Source organism: Mustelus asterias, chromosome 28 (genome assembly GCF_964213995.1).
Source record: "Mustelus asterias chromosome 28, sMusAst1.hap1.1, whole genome shotgun sequence".
NCBI lineage: Eukaryota > Metazoa > Chordata > Chondrichthyes > Carcharhiniformes > Triakidae > Mustelus > Mustelus asterias.
The window spans coordinates 13,751,987-13,776,730 of record NC_135828.1 but is presented as its reverse complement, the minus strand read 5'-3'; the positions used below and the strand labels follow the sequence as shown (position 1 = coordinate 13,776,730).

Here is a 24,744-nt window from a genome sequence, read left to right as displayed (position 1 = left end):
ACGTCTGAGATACTAATGCTCTTGTGTGAAAGTCATCGCACAGCAAGGGCAGAGAGTGTCCTGACAGTAGGCATTCACAGTGACAGCTGCTGTCAACACAAAGGCTGATCGAAATAGTCTCACATTAAAACAAAACAGTATCAACTAAAAATAAAGGAAAGATATTAACACGGAAGAGTTGATTTCCTTTGTTTTTTTGCCCTTTTCTTCAAATGTGGAATTAGATGGAGGAGTTGAGGCTAACGACACAATGCCTTTAAGGGGAAGTACATGAGGCAGAAGTGAATGAAAGGCTATGCTTATAGAGTTAGATCATATAAGGTAGAAGGAGGCGCATTTGCCGCATAAATACTGGCACATTCCAGTTGGGCCGAGCGTTGTGTTTCTGTGCTGCAAATTATATCCAAGTCCTGACTCATACTGGGGTTTGGTTCCATGGACATTAATCAATGTCTGGCACTCTATGCACATAATTCTCCTTCATATGCAAATTTAAGCAATGAGTTTTAACAGGCCATTAGGAAGAGCATCACAACCTGACCAAGCTTGTACCCGATATCCATTCACAAATACTCTGGAAAAGGAGTCACTAGCTCGCACTTGAGAATGAGGACCCTGTTCTTTGAGCAGACACACAAAGCCTATTCTTGGTGGCCCAACTACCGTCCTGCTTAAGATTACTTGCATAGAATATATCAGGGAGAGAACCCAAGAGATTTGTGACCTGTTTGCCTCAGCACCACACTCACCCTTGTAAGGAATGTTGGGTTCCTAAGTTCTGGAACACCTCCCCACTAAACTTCTCCACACCTCTCCTCCTTTAAGACCCTTCTTAAAACCTACTTGCTTTTGGTCATCTGCCCCAACGTTTACTGATGTGGCGTGGTGTCAAATTTTGTTTCCTGTCTCTCCTTTGAAGTGACTTGGGATGTTTCCTTATGTTAAAGGCACGATATAAATGCACGTCATCGTTCTTGTTTGGGTTCGATACTCAGTGCATGGTAATATGAAATAACATTACTGTGTGGTTCAGATAATCAAATTTCATGTCTGACTTAATGAGTTAGGTTTAGCCAAAGGGGCATCGCATGCTGAATAACAGGGCACAACCTTGATAAAAGTTGTGATTTTAATTTGTTAGCTTGGTTCAATGGTAGCCTTCTCACGTGAGCCAAAAGTTCATGAGTTCAAACTCTTTTTTTTTAAGGTTATTTATTAGCGTCACAAGTAAGCTTACATTAACACTGCAACGAAGTTCCTGTGAAAATCCCCTATAGTCGCCACACGCCGGAGGAAACCCATGCAGGCATGGGGAGAATGTACAAACTCTGCACAGACAGTGACTCAAGTCGGGAATTGAACCCGGATCCGTGGCACTGTGAGACAGCAGTGCTAACCACTGTGTCACCGTGCTCCACTGCAGGATTCCAGGCATAACCTAGACTGCTGTCTGTAGTCCTAAGAGTGCGTTGCATTGCTGGAGATGCTGTCTTTCAGATGAGATGTTAAATAGTCATATAGGTCCTCGGTTTAAGTGAATATAAAGATCCCAAGAAAAGCAGGATTGTTCTCTTGGTGTCCTGGCCAACAATTACTCCCCAAACAATGCCACCGAAATAGATTAGCAGGTCAACAATCTCAATGTTACGTGTGTGAATTGGCTGTCACAAGAAATTTACATTTCAAAAGTAATTCATTGGCTAGGAAGCACTTTGAGGATATGAAAGGTGCTTATAGCAATGGAAATTAGTTCTTTGATTTCATGCTGTGGTGTTTATACATGGTTTATTTGGGTTAGGCTTACAACAGTAATTGTCTGAAGGAGTGTTGGTAAAGGAGATGACACAGTTGTAATGTTGCATCACTGGTACTGTCAAACCAGAGACCCAGGGAATGCTCTCTGAACCCAGGTTTGAATCCCACTACAGAAGATGGTGAAATTTAGATGGTGGAATTAAAAGTCTAATGATGACCATTAAACCATTGTCAATTGTGGTAAAAACCCATCAGGTTCACTAACATCGATCAGGGAAGGAAATCTGCCATCCTTACCTGGTCTGGCCTACGTGTGACTCCAGATCCACAGCAATGTGGTTGACTCTTATCCTCTGAAATGGCCTAGTGAGCCATTCAGTTCAAGGGCAATTAGGGATGGGCAATAAATACTGGCCCAGCCAGCTATGCCCACATCCCATAAATGAATTTCTGATGAAATTGTCACCAGTATGGAAGAAAAGTAGTTCTGGTCAAATAGTTCTTTCAACAATCATCCACATGGGAAAATAAAACTCCTCAGTACCGATTGAGTGACATTGTTTAATGATATTGTGTAGGGAGTGACCTGACAAAGTTATACATCAATTGAGGGTGCTTTACATGTTCTGAGCTTGGATTAGATTAACCCCCATGAAATTATCACTAAATAAACTCAGCAGAAACCATATTAACTCACAACTAACAACACAGGGATAAAGGGGGAGGTGGTTAGATGGGTGGAGAACTGGCTTGGTCACAGAAGACAGAGGGTGGTAGTGGAAGGGTCTTTTTCCGGCTGGAGGCCTGTGACTAGTGGTGTTCCGCAGGGCTCTGTATTGGGACCTCTGCTGTTTGTGATTTATATAAACGATCTGGAAGAAGGTGTAACTGGGGTGATCAGTAAGTTTGCGGACGACACAAAATTGGCAGGACTTGCAGATAGTGAGGAGCATTGTCAGAAGCTACAGAAGGATATAGATAGGCTGGAAATTTGGGCAAAGAAATGGCAGATGGAGTTCAATCCTGATAAATACGAAGTGATGGATTTTGGTAGAAATAATGTAGGGAGGAGCTATACGATAAATGGCAGAACCATAAAGGGTGTAGATACGCAGAGGGACCTGGGTGTGCAAGTCCACAGATCCTTGAAAGTGACGTCACAGGTGGAGAAGGTGGTGAAGAAGGCATATGGCATGCTTGCCTTTATAGGACGGGGCATAGAGTATAAAAGTTGGGGTCTGATGTTGCAGATGTATAGAACGTTGGTTCGGCCGCATCTGGAATACTGCGTCCAGTTCTGGTCGCCACACTACCAGAAGGACGTGGAGGCTTTGGAGAGAGTACAGAGGAGGTTTACCAGGATGTTACCTGGTATGGAGGGGCTTAGTTATGAGGAGAGATTGGGTAAACTGGGGTTGTTCTCCCTGGAAAGACGGAGGATGAGGGGAGACTTAATAGAGGTGTATAAAATTATGAAAGGCATAGATAGGGTGAACGGTGGGAAGCTTTTCCCCAGGTTGGTGGTGACGTTCACGAGGGGTCATAGGTTCAAGGTGAAGGGGGGGAGGTTTAACACAGATACCAGACGGACATATTTTACACAGAGGGTGGTGGGGGCCTGGAATGCGCTGCCAGGCAAGGTGGTGGAGGCGGACACACTGGGAACGTTTAAGACTTATCTAGACAGCCATATGAACGGAGTGGAAATGGAGGGATACAAAAGAATGGTCTAGTTTGGACCAGGGAGCGGCGTGGGCTTGGAGGGCCGAAGGGCCTGTTCCTGTGCTGTATTGTTCTTTGTTCACTGCACCTCTGCTGAAACTAATAAAGATGTTCATTATTTCCCTGCAAAACCCATTGTGTTGATTATTGCCAGACATGGAGAAAAGACCTCTAAGTAAGTATTAGTTTAAAGGAGGAAATTACTGTGCAGATGAATTAGAGAAGAGTTAAGAACAATTACTATCACAGGGCAGTTACAAAAAAGGAATCACTTGGCCCAGTTAGAGTGTATATACCATACCCCATTTGCAAGTGAAATTGTGCCAGACCCACCAGCAAAGAACACCTTCACTATAAGGCAGACATTGCTTAGAGGGATACATTGAAGTGATTGGATTTGGGTGGAGGAGGAGACAGTGACTGACAATCATCAATGTGACTAAACTCTATGTGACTGCTTGAAAAACAGGAAAAAGTCAGTTTCCAAACAACCATCAGTTCAATGTTAGAAGGTTACTCAGCCTCTCCCAACGCTCAACAATCAAAAATGTGGGGTGGGATTTTATGACCTCGCTCCGATTCCCATGATGGGCAGGGCGGTAAAATTCCAGCGTTGGTGTCATGATGCCACTGCACCTTAAATGACGTTTACTGTGGGTTCATGACTCTGACTGTGGTCTTGGGGTTGCTATCCTGCAACTATTCCTGCAGAATTCCTGAAAGCAGCTAGAACTCAAAGGGAAATAGATTAGGGAATTCCTGGAGGTAAGGGATGTTATCACCCTGTACTGTTATTGCTACTTATCAGCAACTAGTTAGGGAGCAGCAGTGGGTATTGGGAGAGGTCCGAAGAAAGGTAAGGCATCTGTGTTTTCAGGCTGGACATGATGGTGCCATGGAAGCGAGAGGAAGAGGAGGAGGAGGAGAAGAGAGGGAGGAGGAGAAGTAGAATGTGACTAAAATAAAGAGGTGCAGCGGAAGAAATGCTGGTCAAATTTTGCAAAATTGATCTGATGAACAAAACCAAAAGCAAAATACTGAAGATGCTAGAAATCGGAACTAAAAATAACCAAGAAATACTCAGCTAGAGAAGCATTCCTGGTCAATGACTTTTCATCAGAACTGAACTGACCAGCGTTAATTACCCTTGAACCTCAGAGGGCATTTAAGAGTCAATGACATTGCTGTGTGTCCGGAGACACATGTAGGCCAGACCAGCTAAGTACAGCAGAATTCTTTCCCTCCTTTAATGAAAAAGATGGATTTTTACAACAATGGTTTCATGGTTAATTTTTTTATTCCAGGTTTTCATGGAATTCAAATTTCACCATCTGCCGTGATAGGATTTGAACCCAGGTCTCCAGAGCATTACTGGGCTCTGGATTACTAGTCCAGCGACAATACCACTATGCCACAGCCTCTTCCCTGCTTCAAGTCCAAGAAATACTGTAACATTAGCCCCCACCCCAACACTTTTGTTCTACGTCTGGGCTTCATAACCTGCCAATACTCATTGTCTCGAATAACACTTGAAGAATGGCAGAATAATAGAATTGGCTGGCACCTGGGAGGGAGTTGGGACACAAATAATTTAGAGAATATTTAATGTAGGTCAAGACCGAAAAAAAGACAAAATCAATACATACAAATGTAGTAGCTAGCTCAGTACTACACACAAGGGACTCCACTGGTGGAAGGTATTGATACTTCTGCAATTCAACACGTGGTAAAAGGACAGGTCACCAATCTAGACTAAGAATATAGCCCCAAATCTGAACGCCATCCAGAGTATTCCACGTTAAACTGTGGGTCACCATCTACATTTGTTTGGCATAGTTTGTCTGAGAACTCAATAAACTTGTGAATGATGGGTAAAGCCAAAGCCCAATGGGATCATTTTTATTTTTGTCAGGGACATGAAACCGGTTTATACCCACTCAATTTTACTCTCCAAGACTTCAATGCAAAGGTAGCCCACCGGTTTAACTGGCACATCACAGTTGATGTGTACAGAGCAGGAGCACCAGCAACTCTGAGAGCAGGCCTCTTATCATTGGTGTGAGGCTGAAAGTAATGCAGGGGATTAAGAGGAATAAAATCAATGAAAAGGGGCATGGAAAAATGTCTATGCAGAAATTATATGCCCTGTGCCAACATCATTGTGCAGCGAGTAGCTGTAATAAAGACTTGAAAGATCTGGAAAGACTGCTATGAACAATAATACGAATTGTTAAAATCTAACTTTTATTATTAGAAATTAATATCTACCTTTGTATTTTACTAACAGTTGACTTTTTTAGACACTCATCTTTGTAGAATAGTAAATTGGAGGGCACAGTGCAGAAAATAAGCCAAGTTAGAGGGATTCATGGAGTTTGTGTCAAGTTTTAAAATAACTTATCTTCAACAAAAGACAAAAGCTTGAAGATTGTTTGTGAAAGACTGCTGGTCTGAGAATGGAATGTAGATGTCTTTCGTTACCAGAATCTCAGCAGAGATATAGTATTACATACAAAGGACATAACTCGTGTATCATACGTAAGGCGAGCAACAGCTACATGAACTACCTGGTTGGTCAAGGAAAGTGACCACACACACGGGCAGAAAGGTTAATTGGCTAACAGCCAGAATAAAGAACGCCCCGAGTTTGCCTTCTTCGTGGCAGAGAAAGACCATCCTGAGGAAACAACAAAACAAGAGGCAAGGGAGGAAGAGGCCTTAAGATCAAAAGACCAAAGCTGTGAGAGAAACAATTTTGTGTGTTCGACCATTCAGATCATGAGGGGAGAATATTCCACGTTAAACTGTGGATCACCACCTATGTTTGGTCGCATAGTTTATCCGAGAACTTAATAAACTTGTCCTGACTTTGTTTCAATGAAGTTGATTTGCATCAAAGCTTTGCAGCCCAGTCCATGCCTGCCTTAACGGTGTGCAAAGACTCCCAAAACTTTGCAACGCTATGTAGTAGAAGCCTTTACCTCCGAGAAAGTCTGAGTGACGTTTTATTGTCCACATTCCAGTTCCACCACCTCACGCACAGAAGCTCAGTGTCAGTTTGGAATCTGAATGAGTGGAGCAGGATCGAGGGACTGAATGGACCACTCTTCCTCCTACGTAAATCCTGCCATGATTGTCCCCATCATTTCCTTGTGTGAGATCAACAACAGTTAGTCACTGTGCTGGAGCAATGCACCGGTGTTATTATTACTGGGGCTTCCCATCACAATATACAATAAACAAACACAGAATCACAGGATTAGGATAGGACAGAATAGAAGGCAGCCATTAGTCAATCATGTCTGTCCCAGTTAGTTCCAATCCCCACTTTCTCCATTATCCCAGCAATATTTTCACCATCAAATATTTATCTAATTCCCCTTTGAAGATTACTAATGAATCTGCATTCAGGTACCGCACTCCAAATCTTAAGCATTCCTGGCTCAAAAAAAAAAATTTTCTTCAAAATGTTTGCTGTGTTACAATTGGGGTGGAAACAGCTGAATAAACACAAGTGAAATAAAACTCACAGCTTTATTAGTTCTTTGGGCCATGACTTTTTCCTGAAGCTTTCATATCTTGTGTGCAAAGATTCGTATCGATTTTTATTGCTGAATATTACAAAGTCTGTTGACCCAAACTTTTATCCCATTACTGCAGTTTAATCAGTCACAAGTCTCCAATTGCTTTTTATTTTTCTTAATGTAGCGCAGGGCTGGCACTCACACACTATTCTCACCAGCTCAGCCCTTATATCTCCTGGGAGATCTCTCACAGCTAATATGATGAAAACTCTTCCATTGTCATAATGGGTTTGCAGAAACAAAATGTTCCATGCTCGGCCATAATTTAAGCTCTGGAAGGAAAATGAGGGGACAATGGTTAAATGGACAGAAGCGGTCAGGGAGGGGGTAGGGTAGTGAGTCAGTAAAACTGACTAACATCCTGCGAAATGCATCTCTTTGCTCGCAATTCTGTATAGCAAAATTGCGAGGATCACGTTCCCACAAAATCTCTCGAAGGGCGGAATTTGAACGGCAAACATACTTTATAACGGGAGTGAATAGGATAGGTTCCAGCCAACGTGAAACTGCTTGCCTGCTTTTTCACAGTAACTTCATTGCACTGTTAATGCAAGCCTTACTTGTGACTAATAAATAAGCTTTAACTTTACATCTGAGTTTGCATTTCCAGATGTGGAAAGCTCTCCAACTCTTTACCTATCTCTCCTGAGCAAAGACATCCCTCAAATTCACACCTCAAATGTAAAAAAAAGGATTTCCTTGAGTTCAGTCAACATAAATAAATATTCCAACAATACTACATGCAATTTACTTTACCCAGCACATAATTGCTCTGCAGTGCAAGCATGTTATTTAGCTTTTGAGTTTATTCACAATTCATAAAGAAGCTCTTTGCATCATTAACCGTTTCACTCATCTAGATTTCTGTTTCAACAAATTAAAACATGCAAAGCATTAATCTATGAAGGAGCTCACCAGCTGACCACCTAAACTCCGCACCCCAATCTTTACAGTATTGTGTTTTTAAATTCGACCACCAACTATCTAGGCAATCAAACCTTTGCTTTTAGGTTCTTTCCCTCATTTGTAATCCCTTGAAGATGACAAATGGGAATTTTAAAATTAACTTCACAAGAAATCTTTCCAATTTCTGAAGCTATTTCGGGAGCAATACCATGGATGGGCTGCAATGGGCAGTCAGGTGCACAACCCCTTTTGCGCGAGTAAATGACTCGAATCAAGAGGTGGTAAATGGCTGGAGTTTACCTAATCGACCATTACTACTCAAGCACCGTGAGGGATACTGATCTATGAGCTCGAGTCACACCTTGGGGGTGGTTAGCACTGCTGCCTCACAGTGTTAGGGACCCAGGTTCGACTGCCCCTTAGTGTCCCAAGCTGTGTAGGTTAGATGGATTAGCCATGGTAAATCATAGAATCATAAAATCCCTGCAGTGCAAAAGGAGGCCATTCGGCCCATCGAGTCTGCACTGACCACAATCCCACCTAGGCCCTATCCCCGTAACCCCACATATTTACCTTGCTAATGCCCTGACACTAGGGTCAATTTGGCACGGCCAATCCACCTAACCTACACATCTTTGGATTGTGGGAGGAAACTGGAGCACCCGGAGGAAACCCACACAGGCACGGGGAGAATGTGCAAACTCCACACACACAGTGACCCGAGGCCGGAATTGAACCTGGGTCCCTGGCGCTGAGGCAGCAGTGCTAACCATTGTGCCACCCGTGTGGGGTTACAGGATAGGGCGGGGAAGGCGGCCTGGGTAATATGTCAGGGAGTCAATGTAGACTTGATGAGCCGAATGGCCTGCTCTGCAATGTAGGGATTCTATAATTCTATTCTATGAGTTATCTCAAGTCATTCTGACAGAATTCACTAATGGCCTTTGTACTGCTCATTTGCATGACCTATCCGCTAGGAATGGTCGGGAGACCAGGCAGGCTCCAGTCAGGTTAAATATCTGCTTAAAATGAAAAGGAGTCATTTACTACTTGGTTTAAACATCACAAGCTTGATACACAATTTCAAACTGGTTAAATTGCCATTAGAGGAAAAGAAGAGTAGCATGGTGACTATTATCTTTTTCCTTAGAATTACCTAACTCAGGGGACAATGGTTGCTCACTTGTTAATTATATTCAAGATTGAGATCGCTATTTTTTGGGGACACAAGGGAAATCAGGGGATATGGGGGTAGGGCAGGAGACAAGATGAGGAGAAGGTCAGGCATGATTGTACCAACTGGCAGAGAAGAGGCCGTGTTGCGTGCTCCTGCTCTCTTATTTCTAATAAAAGAAATTTGTGTCTTTTGTTTAAAGCTGTATCACAAAATTAGCACTAGATGGTGCCAACATTGCACAGGAGCCATTCTCAGCAGTCATATGACTCGTCATGGTACAACCAGAATTCAGGCGGGCAGTGCCCCAGATTTAACATTTCCATTGTTTCCATTTGGAAAGATACTTGCTTGATTCCAATATTAACGTTTTAATAAAATCATCTCCACAACAACTGTGAAAACACAGCCTTGTTCGGATGCTAAATTTAAATGCACCACATTACTCTTGAAAGACTGTAGTGTACCTGATCAGTTTTGCATTCGCATGTTTTTGTCAAATACATCGTTTGTTAATGTTTTTGTAAAGGTCATGGACTTCATGTTGATATATACTGGAGTTACTTTCGCAAAGAACAAGAAAATAGCTCTAAGCTGCATTGGGAACTTTGTGTGAAATAACAACCCAAACAAAATATTGATCCAATCCTACAATATCTTGGCAAATTGTGTGCCAAGAATGAAAAGTCAAATCTGATGCAGGCAGTAAGCTTGATGGCACTTGTGTTATAACTGACCGTCTCATCAGTTGATGCACATATCTTTTTTTCAATAATTCTTTACTCCTTTCTTAAAGTTACAAAGCCAATGCTCAGAATGGGTCAGGCATTTGCAAATTCATTCCTCGCTTGCTCCAAAAACCAAATTCAAATTTGAATCCAATTCATGGTCCCCACAAGAGAGACAAGCAAGATCCAAGCTGACAAGATCAAGGCATTGCATTCCATCTTAGGCTTGATCTAATGCTTGATCTTAGCCAAAAGGCCGAGAAGTTGATGCAAACCTTTTTTTGGATACCTTTCGGTACTTTATTCCTAATCAAAAAAGCCAATTCAAATCAAGTCCAATCATGGCCCCCACATGAGGGACAAACCAGATCCAAGCTGAAAGACAAGACAATACATCCCTTCCCAGGCTTGATCTCACACTTCACCGTAATAACTCTGAACATACAGTTACAATTTCTATTCAGTGACTTGGCCTTAACCTCCATCTATCTGTCAAGCTTATTGCCATTATGGTTGGACTTACTGGGTAACTGCACCACCGATCCTCCTCATCACTTTTACTGATCAGTTCTATTCTATAAGTTCCCAATTAAAGACTAATTCCATTTCTATTAATAATCTTTGTGAACAACTATTGATTGGGGACCCAAATCATAGCTTAAGGTGGAGCCCTGGCTCAGTGGTAGCACTCTTGCTTCGGAGTCAGAGGTCATGGATCCAAACCCCAGCCCCACTTTTGGGGTAATTGGGTGGGTTTGGTTTGGGTCAAATACAAACGCAACACACTTCAACCTGTCTGCTTCCAGTTTTCATGAACGTGGAATGAAAAGGGGCAACCATCCTGCTGCCAGGTTGTACTTTTTATGAGACTGTGTGCTTCCGATTTTCTCTCACCTCCAAGTTTAAAGCTGGTTGACTGGGGGGACTTTGGGATCCTGTGGAAATGGGATAGCTGAAGGGAGTCGAAGATAGCTGTAGGCCAAGAATCATAGAATCCCTACTGTGCAGAAGGAGGCCATTCAGCCCATCGACAGTGCGCAACCACAATCCCACCCAGGCCCTATTCCTGCAACCCCACACATTTACCCTGCCAATCCCCTGACTCTAGGGTCAATTTAGCATGGCCAATCAATCTAACCCGCCCAACGTTTGGAGTGTGGGAGGAAACCGGAGCAACCGGAGGAAACCCACGCAGACACGGGGAAAATGTGCAAACTCCACATAGACAGAGGCTGGAACTGAACCCGGGTCCCTGGTGCTGTGAGACAGCAGTGCTAACCACTGTGCCACCGTGGCGCCTTGAGTAGGAGCTGTCCTTCGCCCAACCTAACCAACTGGATGCCATGTTTCTTACCTTACAGCAACAACATTTCAAAAACGTCTTCATTCCAAGTGAAGCAATCTGGAACTTCCTGAAGTTGTGAAAGGCACGATAACAAAGGCCTGTTCCCTTTTGTGTATAAATGCAGCTTTGATGCCCACAGCCACTTTCAACACTTTAACATTCCACTGATCACAAGATGACAGAATGCAGCAATGGGGTTTTCAGAACCAGAGGTATAACCAGTTTACCATTTTGCAAAGCTGCACATTAAATACGACTTCTTTCTCTCTCTCCAGGGCTACACATCAAACATAACTTCTCTCTCTCAGGACTATCAGTCTGTACCAGTCCAGTTTATCATGGGGTCAAAGTTCCCTTCTCATCCCATTACAAAGGATAAAACATCATCATCGCCAAAATTCATGCACATACTCCTCACCTTTACAGTACTGGAGATCAAAACAGAAAGGGTTCTGAACTCATGAATACAAATTCTGCAACAGTCTCAAGCTGTTGGGCATCCCACTGAGTTGAAAGAAAACACACAGGAAAGAACCGATTTTTTAAAAAAACAATTGTAATGTTGATATGTGAGTCACAGATTCCTACTCCTCACTCACCATGGCAATGAGATGGGGAATGCCAACGCTTAAAAGCAGCAGATCAACTCAAATCCAAAGGTCCAGAAATTGGGAGGGGTGGGGGAAGGGGAGCGTGGAGGCACATGCAAGGTTAGGCCTCACTGCTTCTATGGTAAGGCTCCAGGAACATGAGTAAATGGTGATTGGACCACTACTGGTTTAAGGGGTGTGGTGAGCAGGGAGTTGTTAATCTGGGTAGGAAGTGGAGAGCGGGCTCAGTGCTCTTTAATGTTGGGAAGGTTAGGAGAACATTTGGTCTTCCAGGCTCCACATTCAACTGGATATACTTCCAAAACTTACTTTGTTGGTTGTGGCCTGGACCTCCTACATGGGAGTCCACTACCTCAAGGAAATCCAATCTTACAGTAATGGTTTCAAACAGGTTGTATATTTCCCATGTTTGTGCACACAAAGGGCCTAAAGGTTGGTTCAGACATTGGCATTGCATAACAATTTTTTCAGCCTTTACCAATAAGGCTGGCATCGGATATCTGACTCACAATTAACAGGTACTTCCTGCCCCGTCGACACCTCTGACAGTGCTGGAACAAAAACAGAAAATGCTGGAAAATCTCAAAAAGTCTGACAGCATCTGTGGAGAGAGTACAGAGTTAACATTGAGTCTGGATGACTCTTTGTCAGAGCTGCAATCTCTCTACAGCCCTGAAGCATAGATTTTTATATTACACTGAGCAATATACCATTCACACGAAGGAAAAATTAACTTAATGCTGGGGAAATGAAATCTTTTCCCATTTCAGGTACCCAACATCAATATCAAGTATTCCCAAGTCTTGTACCCCAAAAGCCCTGCACACTTCATCAGGGTCAAGCCTCGGCCCTGACACTGGCGTACCAGTGTGATATTCTCATTTCCCATCAATCTCTCTATGGCTCCTTAGCAATTGCAAAATTAGATTAGCTGTGTGCTGAGGGCATAGAGCTGATACTGTGCATGGGATTCTTCTGTTCAGCACAGCAAGTGGACCATCAGTCTGCTTGAAAATTGGGCATATTCATGTGCGGGTTCCAGACGTTGAAATGATTATTTACTATCCCAGGATTTTACCCAAGACACTTTCCATAGATTCTAAAGACAAAAAAACCCAGAAAACTGAAGATCGGAGAATAGAAGGTATTGCATATTGAGTGCCAACCTTCCTCATGAGGTGGGTACCTGTGGACATCACCAAATGTTTACACGTCCCACTTTGGGAGTTGAGTTGCAGCAACCTCAGCAGGACTCAATGGTTTATCTTAATCAGAATTCTTCATCCAATTACCAGGGATACAAGACAGTGGATATGTTATTCCTCACCGTAAAAGGAAACCATGCTGAGTCCCTCTAATGGTCACAAGATGATAAATGTACTCCATTAGCCCGAATAAGTGTAAACTTGTCCTGAAAGTGGTCACCTTTCTCACAACCCTAAGGCCTGTTAATAGCTTTGCGGTGACAGATCACTGGCAGTTTCCAGACACAAACACAAAGGAAAAATAGGTAGGAGGAAAGCAAAAGGCGACAAAAGAATCTCAAGATTCAGATGAGTCCTGCGTGCTCATAAACCTAAACTTATTGCGTGTCATCTGAACTCTCAAATCTGCCACATTGGCTTCCAAATCAGATTTATTGGTGTTTAATACACGGCTGATGAGAATCAGCCCCTCATAACTTGCAGTGATCCCTGGCACTCGGCTTGATCCTGCACCCTCTGTGATATTTCATACAGCTACAAAACAGCCTCCAACTCACTTCCACCATCAGTTCATATTGAGGAGTGGGATTTCAGGACCTGGAAATGGAGCAAAAAGGGAAAAAATCCAAAGAGCTATGGGGAGCCTGGGGGAGAGGTGTGTCAAGCTCCCTTCACATTCCATCACCAAGTAGTTATGCATATACCCCTATCTATCATTTTCTGCAGATAAAGCTTTACTAAACGATTGGTCTTGTAAAAGTGCAAAGGAGCATATGCAACATTCAGCATCTAGCTAAACAGTACAACTTCAAAAGAGAGTTACCAAGGTCAGCTAAGGCTGATTAGAAGAACAGCAATAAAACAGAACATTCACAGCTCAAAATGGTCTTTCATTAAAGTTCTAATTATACCAGCATGCAAATGAGAAATAGAGAAGAGATGCATTCTAATTGACCATTTTTGCAGCAATTATTTTAGCAACAGGTTTGGCTTCAAGTATTTTCATGGTCTACTGGTGGTGACAAAAACTGTAATATTTGACCCCTTTCTGCCTGAATAAGATTTGTGTTATCATAGCTTTTCAGTCATTACTTGGTGCATACATGGTCAAGCTCTACTTCTCAATTCCCGCACTATATACAAATCATACCTGCCCAATTTTTATACATAGTCTTAAAGCTGATCCTCACACATTCCCTAAGAAATGCAAATGTCAGCTGTACACCCATTATCGAGACATTGGGTGCATTCACAGCTTATCTGTAGTGTGGGCACAGAAAGGTTTTGGGTTCACAGTGAAGCTGCAGTTAGGCAAAAGGATTCTGGAATTGTAGCCCAGTCTGATACCTCGACCAAGGTAACTAAGGCTCTCGGGAGTACATGGAAACACTCTCAAGTCAGGCTGGAGACCCCACTTACTCTCCAAGGTTAGTGTCAATGCACACTCTTAATGTCTTAATGTATGAAAAGATTATTCGTGATGCAGAACCACCAGCACAAGTATAAAATGTTTTTGACATAGCTAGTCTTGTAACAATCGGCATTTGTGGTTGATATGGATGAAGAACATTCAACTTACCCAGCCAGCTTCTGCTCAAATACACAGACACAAAGACAGGAGGGACGGTGAAGAAATCTACCACAGAATTCACTTCCAACCAGAACCACAGTTTATCATTTGCTGCAATAAACTGGAAGAGAAATGAGAGTATCATTATTCCAACATCCCATCTCGTGACAGGGCTCATTCAGTTTTACAAGAGATTGTCAACACATGAAGACACTTTACATTTTGAAGTTTTCACGGTTAGACATTTTAATAATACTCGGATCGATATAATGTGATGAGTTGTGAATTGCTGGGTCCCTTGGGATAGCGCTGCAAGATGTGAAAATTTTTCAAGGTCTCAACAGCCTAAACACAATGTTGAACTCCTCTATGTGAGACCTTGAAAACGGAATTCACACACACCTAGCACACATTCCCAGCTGCTTTTTGGAAAGGTGAATGTCAGAATCCTTCTTAATTTTACTGCCATGCCATCTGACGCACACTTTTCTTTCGCGCGTTCTACACTGAGCATTTTGGTCAAAAATCAGCAACTTTCCATCATAGAAATATGAGTGCAACAGTGTATGGGACAGTGCATGGCAGTACTGGGCTACTGACACCTAACTTAGATGGAAAATTTTCTATAAAAGTAACTCTGCTTTATTTTAACGTGTTGAGCTCATTGGCCTACAGAAATATTAAACTGCGATTTTGCATTTACTTCCACAGAAATCCCAAATGTGATCCTACGCTTAACAAGAACAAAAAGAGGTGTGGAAAATCAGTGCAGTCCCAGGAAAGGAGGCCAGCCTGAAAATCTACGCAGTAATTCCACAAAACTCCCACTTTGCATTGTCCTGCGGTAACTGTACCAAAGAGTAACCTCAGTAGACTCCATGCAGAATCAGAATATTTTTCACCAAGTTATGTTTAGAACCCAGATTCACCTCACCCCCAGAATTCCAGTATCGGATGCGCATGCTTCGCTCTGCAACCCCATGCTATAATAAATACATTTAAGGGTGCTGTCATTTTATAAATTGCAATCCTTTCAGCATTATGCATTGTCTATACACACTGGAATATAAAAGACAGTTCTGCTTCCTTGTACCTTTTTCGAATGTACTTACCATTCCTGAGAATAGCAATTGATAAATTATGAGACAAGAACATGAAGTTAAGGCTGATAGAAGGAGTTAAGAAACAGATCAGTCATGATCTGATCAAATGGCAGAACAAGTTCAAGAGGCTGAATGGCCTTCTCCTATTCCCCAGTGCATTTCTTTGCTCATTTTCACATGCAACTTCAGGGGAGGTAGAGAAGGTAACTCATCTTTGACAGAGCACTTCCAGCTTTGTGATCAAATGGGTATACGTGATTGTTTCTGAGATTAAATTTAACTCTGTCACTGAATAACTCGACAAAGTTCATCCCCAAGAAGGTCTTTTATTAATCAGACTACTCTTATTTAAATGGCAGCTTGATATTTTCTTTAACTTGACGAACAAACAGGTTGGCATTTCCTGCATGGGGCATTTTGTTTAACATTTACTGAATAAGCTTCCTGCCTTTCTTTCCTTCGTTGCTGAGCAGTCAAAATAAAACTTTTTTCTTTACATCAGGTAGATATAATCTCTCTGGGATTACCTTGGTTGTATCTGTACACGTCAGTTTTAACGAAGGCCAGTCAGCTGCACAAACACACACATCAAGGCCACAAGGAACTACAAAGGGTCGTGAATGTAGCCCAATCCATCACGCAAACCAGCCTCCCATCCACTGACTCTGTCTACACTTCCCGCTGCCTCGGATAAGCAGCCAGCATAATCAAGGACCCCACACACCCCGGACATTCTCTCTTCCACCTTCTGCCGTTGGGAAAAATATACAAAAGTCTGAGGTCACGAACCAACCGACTCAAGAACAGCTTCTTCCCTGCTGCTGTCAGACTTTTGAATGGGCTTACCTTGCATTAAGTTGATCTTTCTCTACACCCTAGCTATGACTGTAACACTGCGATCTGCACCCTCTCCTTTCCTTCTCTATGAACGGTGTGCTTTGTCTGTATAGTGCACAAGAAACAATACTTTTCACTGTATGTTAATACATGTGACAATAATAAATCAAATCAATGTAGCTGGGGAAGCTAATGCATGTTTTTGCTGCTATAACCACCACACAGCCCCATAGCACATCGGCTGCAGACCACTGTGTGTTCAATTGACAAAATAAAACCAGCAAAAGGGAAAGGTTCACGTTATTAGTTATTCCTTGGCAGGAGAGAGTTAATCCACTGAGGAACCTGGTAAATGAAGCTCGTCTTCATTAGGCTAACTGAAACATCCAGCAGGCCTCTTTGACTCCAGCCTCTCCACAGCATCCAACAATTGTATTCATTCTAATCTTTTATTAGAATGTTATTTTTGATTAGAAAACAAAACGGGGCGTTAGATTAGCACTGTGCCTGCCCTAAAGATAGCAAATGCTAACACACAAATTCTGCTCAGATCAAACTTGATGTTTTTTTTTGTGCAGGAGTTGTAACAAGATTCCCTACACATGCAGACAATGTACAAGGTCATCCTTTATTTATGAACCTAACCATATTAAAATGCAGAAAGGAATATGAAGCAAGGAAAGGTTAGCCATCATGGCATGGACATTACACAGTTCATTTAGGAAAGAAATATGTGACAAGGCATAATTGGAATTTTAAATTGGGATTTTTCAAATCTATTTATAAAATAAAATCTTAAGTAATTATGCACTTTAAACTAAAAGTGAAGCAGAGGCAGAACCCTAAATGATCCCATTAATAGCAGAGATTGTGAGGGCTGCATCACAAAGCTCACATTATAAGAATGTCTCAAATATTCTAATACAAGGCTGTTAAAGCAAGAACAATCCAGATATGAGATACCATAAGAACCTGATGCATACACTCATCCTTCTACCTAAACTCCTGGATGCTGTATTTTAATTCAATTTCTTTTTTGTTCTGTTGGAAGACAAATACTCAAATTGCAGATCGCCAGGTTCTTTGGGCTCGCTTGTGAAGGACTCAACTCCCAGTCAGAATTGATGACTTTGAATTTGATTGCCTTGATTGAGCTTCCAAAGGTTTGACTGGCGCCCTAAATCAATAACAAAATATTCCAACTCAACCAGCACACTACTGGTGGTGACTGTGGAGGAGACGCAGCCACAATATCCTCAGTCCCAGGTTGGATGGAAAGAAAGGGGATTTCGCTCAAAGGAAAATGATGGGAAATCCTGCAGGTTCACTTCAAACTGAGTCAGACTCTTGAGTATTGCATTAAGACGAACGCATACTCAGCTGCAAGCAGCCATTATTGAACAACTTTATTTACACCTCCTTGCCAGGGAGGGCAGCAGAAAGGGCAGTATGACGAAATGGTCAGTTCTTGGAATATACTACACTCCTTCCCCAATTTAAAAAAAAATCATTAAAATGAAAAATGGTACCTGTTTATAAGTTCCCAGGATACAACCTGACTAAACCAACATCTGCAATAGATGCAAATTTAACAGGCTGAGTTGCATATTTGATTTTACTGTATCACAGCCAAACCATATAACCGATATGACCAGAGTTTACATGTAAAAATATTTTCCTTAACTCTATCATGATTTGACAGAAGTAATGAAAAATAACTTATTTGTTCTTCCTTCCTACGTACTTTCAATTAATCTATCTGGCTACTGTCTCTTTCTGAGTATCTCCTTCCATTTCTGTTAGGTTGGCTCTGCTCGCTCAACATCTCTGACTGTGTCAAAATTGAACTTTGAAACTAATTCCACATAATGATTGAGACAAAAAACAAAGACCCATACAGCACAGGAACAGGCCCTTTGGCCCACCATGTCTGTGCCGACACAGATGCCTCTCTCATCTAATATCTTCTTGCTTCTACGTAGTCCATATCCCTCTATTCCCTGACTATTCATATATCTTTCCAGATGCCTCTTGAATATTGTTATAGAATCTGCTTCCACCACCTCTTCTGGCAGCACGTTCCAGGCATTTACCACCCTGTGTGTGAAAAACTTGCCCTTTTCATTTCTTTTAAACTTTCCCCCTCTCACTTTCAACCTATGCCCTCTGAGTAATTGACCCTGGGAAATAGGATCTGACTATCCACTCAATCCAAGCCTGTCATAATCTTGCAAATCTATATCAGGTTCCCCACTCATCTTCCAACGCTCCAATGAAAACCATCCAAGTTTTGTTAAACCTTTCTTCATTGTCCATATCCTTCAAACCAGGCAACATCCTGGTAAATCTCTTCTGTACCCTTTCCAATGCATCAACATCCTTCCAGTAGTGTGATGACCAAAATGGTACACAATACTCCAAATGTTGCCTAACCAAAGTCTTATACAGCTGAAACATGATTTTCCAATTCCTATACTCAATGCCCTGACCAATGAAGGCCAGCAGGCTATATGCCTTCTTGACCACCTTGTCCCTCGGAGTTGCTATCTTCAGGGAGGTATGTTGATATTTCTAAGAGCTCTACCATTTACTGCATACTTTCCTTCTGTAGTGGACCTTCCAAAGTGCATCACCTCACATTTGTCCAGGTTAAATTCCATCTTTTGGCCCAGGTCTCCAGCCGATTTATATCCTGTTGTATCCTCTGACGATCCTCCTCACTATCTGCTACTCCCCCAATTTTTGTATCATCTGCAACTTTATTAATCAGACCACCTACATTTTCCTCCAAATCCTTTATATATATATATTACAAACAACAGAGGCCCAGCACTGATCCTTGTGGAACACTACTTGTCACAGATCTCCAGTTAGAAAAGTACCCTTCCACTGCTACTCTCCGCTTTCTATGCTCAAGCCAGTTTTGTATCCATTTTCCCAGCTCACTTCGGATCCCATATGACTTCACCTTCTGTATCAGCCTGCCTTATCGAAGGTTTTACTAATGTCCATGTGGACAACATCCACTGCCCTGCCCTGGTCATTCTTTCTTGTCACTTCCTCAGAGAAGTCAATCAGGTTTGTGAGACATGACCTCCCCTTCACAAAACCATGCTGCCTATCGCTAATAAGCCTTTTCTCTTCCAGATGCGAGTACATCCTGTCCCTAAGAATCTTCTCCAATAATTTCCCCAGCACTGATGTAAGGCTCATAGGCCTGTAATTTCCAAAATTATCTCTTCTGCCCTTCTTAAGCAGAGGAACAATGTTAGCTACTCTCCAATCCTCTGGTACCTCGCCTGTGGCTAAAGAGGAAACAAAGATTTTGGCCAAGGTCTCAGCAATTTCTTCCCTCGCCTCTCTCAGTATTCTGGGATAGACCCAATCTGGCCCTGGGGATGAACTTCCAATACCTCCTCCCTTTTTATCTCAACATGTCCTAGAATGTCAACATTCTCCTTTCCACACTCACCATCCATCACATCCTTCTCCTTTGTGAATACTGATACAAAGTACTCGTTAAGGACCTCACCCACCTCATCTGGCTCCACACAAAAATTTCCTCCACTGTCCTCGAGTGGGCCTACCCTTTCCTTAACTACCTTCTCCCTCCTTATATATGCATAAAATGCCTTGGGATTCTCCTTAATCCTGCCTGCCAAGGCCCCTTTTTCATGGCCCCTTTTTGCCCAACTAAGTCCCCATTTAAGCTCTATCCTGCTGTCTTTGTATTCCTCAAGAGCTTTTTTCAGCTTTCAATTTCCTGAAATCTATTATGCCTCCTTCTTCTTTTTCACTAAGCTCACAATCTCTCTCATCATCAAGGGTTCCCAAATCTTGCCATCTTTATCCTTCATTTTTACAGGGATATACTTGTCCTGAATTGTTAACAACTGACTTTTAAAAGACTCCCACTTATCGGATGTGGAGTTACCCTCAAACAGCTGCCCCCAGTCCACATTCCCTAGATCCTGCCTAATACTAGCCTTCCCCCAGTTTAGTACTTTTACTCTGGGACTACTTCTATCCTTTTCTACCAAGTATCTTGAAACTTATAGAATTGTGATAACTGTTCCCAAAACGATCCCCCACGGAGACATCAATCACCTGTCCGGGCTCATATCCCAGAACCAGGTCTAAGATAGCCCCTTCCTGAGTTGGACTATCTACATATTGCTTCAAGAAGCACTCTTGGACACAGTGAACAAAATCTGCCCCATCCAAGCCCCTGGCACTAAAGGAATCCCAGTCTATATTGGGGAAGTTAAAAGCGCTCATCACAACAACGCTGTTGTTTTTACATCTTCCCATAATCTGTTGACATATCAGTTCCTCCACTTCACGCTGGCTGTTGGGAGGTCTGTAGTACAACCCCAACAGTGTGATTGCACTGCTCCTGTTCCTGAGTTCTACCCATATGGCTTCACTGCATGATCCCACCAAGGTGTCCTCCCTCTGTACAGCTGTGACATTCTCCTTAAGCAGGAAAGCAACACCCCCAAGACTGCAACATTGATTGATTTTTCTATATCAAAGACCCTGATTCCCTTTGCTCAATCAGTCGACTCTGTGATGCTGCCAAAGTTTCAGCTTCTTTGGAGATTTTCACTTTCTTTCTGATTTCTTTTCATCACCGCAGTGTTTATTAGCAAGGCCTTCTGACTAGTACTGAACTCTCTCTCTAAGTTTTGTGTTCTATGTATCATGATTTTTTTACTTCATCTTGCTCTTCTCTTACTTTGCTCCTGATGTCAGGCTTAAGCAAATTAAACCTTGTCCTAGGAACATGCTCAAATACTAACTCGTAAGGTGAGGAAGACTGTGGGGTCATTGTGCAAGGGAACTGAAAATTGATGAGTGTGTTGAAGAATAACATAGAAATAACTGCCAGCTTGTTACCTAGTAAATACCTCTGGATATACCTCTTCATAACCAGTATACTTCTTTCCTCAGCACCATTTGGTGCTGGATCATACAGTGGTACATGAGTGTGTTTGACTCCATTCTTACTCAAATATATCTCAAACTCGAACTGTGTAAACTGTGGACCATCATCTGACACCACGCCTCTGGCAACCATTAATTACAAACCAACTTCTCAAAACCTCAAGAGTTTTAGCACTTGTGGCAGAGGGTATAAACTCACCATTTACCCTTTTGCCATAGCTACTGGCCAGAACAAGTTATTTTTCCCCTTCCATGTCAAAGAAATCTCAATGTACTCATTCTCATCATGTTCTTGTGTTTGACCATGGAATGAAAGGAACCTTGATTGGATCATTTCTTATTCCAGGACATACTTCACAACTTTTCACCAATTCTTCAACATTTCTCACTACCTTGGATACAGAAATAGCTTCTTGCTGCTGATTTAATATATACTAACATATGCTCTTGATGGAATTCCTCAAACAAGCTCTTTCTAAACCTTAGGGGAATAATGATTCATAAACCCCAAAGGAAGCAGCCTTGATCTACACAGAGTTCAGTTCCCCATGTGAAATACTCCTCTAATTTTTCATCATCTTATACTTTAGGCCAGTCATTCATGATGTTTGATCCTAGTAAATGTTATAACTAGATGGGAAGATCCCAGAATAGAACCCTAGCTCAAAAGACCATGGGGGCGATCTTACCATCTCATCCTACCAGTCGATGGACAGGGCGAGCTTGTAAGGTTTGCGCATGGTTTCTTGCCTCACACAATCTTACCAGGCCCGGATTTCCAGCGAGATTAGTCTCGTGCCCAGGAAGGCTGATTATAATATTTAAATCCATGGTAATGCCAGGATTTAAATATTATTAGTGAGCCCGGGACGCTATCGCCCAGGTTCACTTGCCTTAGCAGCCTCACCGTTGAAGGTCCTCACGTAAAAAGCTCTAGTCTATAATTCTGTTAAAATGTTACATTGAACAGGTTGAAGCCATTTGGATTATCCACCTCTGATAACACAGCTCTTTATATCCACCTTGCGCTCCATGGTTTGGGTAGGGGGACGATCACCATTTTTGTGTTATTCGCCATTCAGTGGCATGTGTAAGTAGGGACTTCAGAGCCAAATTTCCCTTCCTCACAAAGCCAGCTGTTAACACCGTCTTGGGAAAGGAGGGCCACTGACGATGAGTCCAGGCCAGGATTACAACAAACAATCATTCCTGCGTAGCGCTGTACATACTGGGTCAGAGAACTCGCTCTATGAACACCAGCATTATGCCATGTTACACACAATATATTCTGTGGTTAAGGGGTAACCTGGCCCTTCACTTCAAGGCCATAACATCATAATGATGAACTTGAGCATAATCTGAGACCAGCGAAAAGTTACTTGGAAGCTACGTCCTGTAACTAGGGAAGTGTTACTGAAGAAAGAGGAGATGATTCTTTTTAGAGCATGCTACAGACATTTGCATATGCATATAACAAAAACAGCTAATGTCCTGTGGCTTTGGCCATGGTTAGTTGGAGGAACTGACATGCATTTTAGATCTCTTTTTGCATCAGGTCAAAATGGTGGGCAAATCGAGGCAACTCACTTCACATCAGTCCCCCCAGTGTTGGGAGGATTGAATAACAGCATTACCTATGAGACTATTGGAAGCATGTGTTAATGTTATATATCAGGTGATAACTCATTGCGGCAAGTCAGTGACAACAGGAAAACAAACTATGACAAACAGAAAGCTGTAGAATATATATTGATATTATATACATAAATATCCAACGATACACCCCATCATCTAGAAAGACTGAATGAACCTGCCTGCACTTCGTTAACGCGATTACATTCCAATTACAACTCTCAAGTCTATTAAATTGGTTCTCACCCGCAGTCCAAAGTAGAGTAGGAAGAATACGTTGAACGCCATGTCAATCTGCAACGTGAAATCATCGTAGAAATTCTGACAGGATTCTATTGGGCTAGTAAAACACAGGAAAGGAAGGTTTATGATGAATCAGAACAGAGCAATACGCAGAAAATATAAACAACAATGAAACATTTTCAGTCCTCATTATACTCCTAAACAGCAAAGTCTTTATCCCTGTAATTTTCCAGGTAAACTGTTCAAATATTACACATACAGGAGGAGAGAGCATCCGATATCAGGGAATACCAAAAATGCATCAGGATATATGGGATTTGCTGTAAAAGAAGGAACATGCAAAAACAAAGCAGATATCAATCGTAATTTTGTTGGCCCTTGATTAACCCTTAAAGGACTGAATACTTAAAACTCATTTTAAAAATACCAAAATACACTAAATCTATTCCTTAAGCATAAAATATACTGTGCACCCTTAACATGTGGTGCCTCAAAACACAAATACATTATACCTTTAAATAAATAGCATGTACAATAGCAGTGCTTTAAGGGTTACTAAATTCATGCAGGATTGTTTTTCTCTATATGAGAAGCAGCCATAGCAAATGCTAAGATATCGAATCTCTTCATGTGTATTAGTATCAGGCACCAGTTATTGACAAAATGTGTATCTTGACACATGCAATTTATATAAAACAAATTATAATTACAACACTCTGAAACTTTCCTCTCCAGAAACATTTACATCTGCCAATCTGTACATGAGTTGCAGGCCACTGAATTATATATTAAAAGCCTCTCCGAGCGAATGCAAAGATTTCGAAGTATTCAACTCAAAGCGCAGATGCAAACCAGTCTCTTAAGTGCATTTCCAAGTTGATGTATGAACAAAAAACAATGTTTTAACCGAATAGAATTCCACCATTATAAACAATTTCAACAAGTTCTGAAAATGTATGCTATTTTCTAAATTTTATTTGCTTTCTGAGATTACACTCAAGTTATGCTTGTTTTAGGAATACATAACAGATCTTTCTGGGAAGACAACAATTGAACGCTAAACCGGGACATACGAAGAAATGGAAAATGTTGGAAATATCCAGCAATGCAGAGTTTCCTGAAGGATTCAACCAAAAACCTGACCTTATTTCGTTCTCAATGCTACTCAACTTGCTCGATATTTCCAACATTTTCAATTTTTAGTTTAGATTTTCAAAATTCCCTTTTTTTTCTATCTGTCCCCTGAACCCATCTAAATTCCTCCGCATTTGAGAGTTTAGTATACACTGCCATAGAACTCCCATGCCGTTGTTCATGATAACTAGGATCACAAACGATCTTAAAATGGATGGATTATACCAATAGACAATTCATGTTAATCC

General features: G+C 41.8%; 1 protein-coding gene across 3 annotated transcripts in view; it reads right to left on the bottom strand.

The window, feature by feature from the left end:
• Window positions 1–24,744, bottom strand: part of LOC144480253 (calcium-activated potassium channel subunit alpha-1) — a 797,282-nt gene that overhangs the window by 322,098 nt on the left and 450,440 nt on the right. For all 3 annotated transcript variants that reach the window (XM_078199542.1, XM_078199543.1, XM_078199544.1), the window contains exons 4-5: window positions 23,366–23,459; window positions 14,610–14,721 (exon numbers count right to left, since the gene is read on the bottom strand). In XM_078199542.1, coding sequence (XP_078055668.1) covers window positions 14,610–14,721; window positions 23,366–23,459 — 206 coding nt within the window. The remainder of the gene's footprint in view (window positions 1–14,609; window positions 14,722–23,365; window positions 23,460–24,744) is intronic.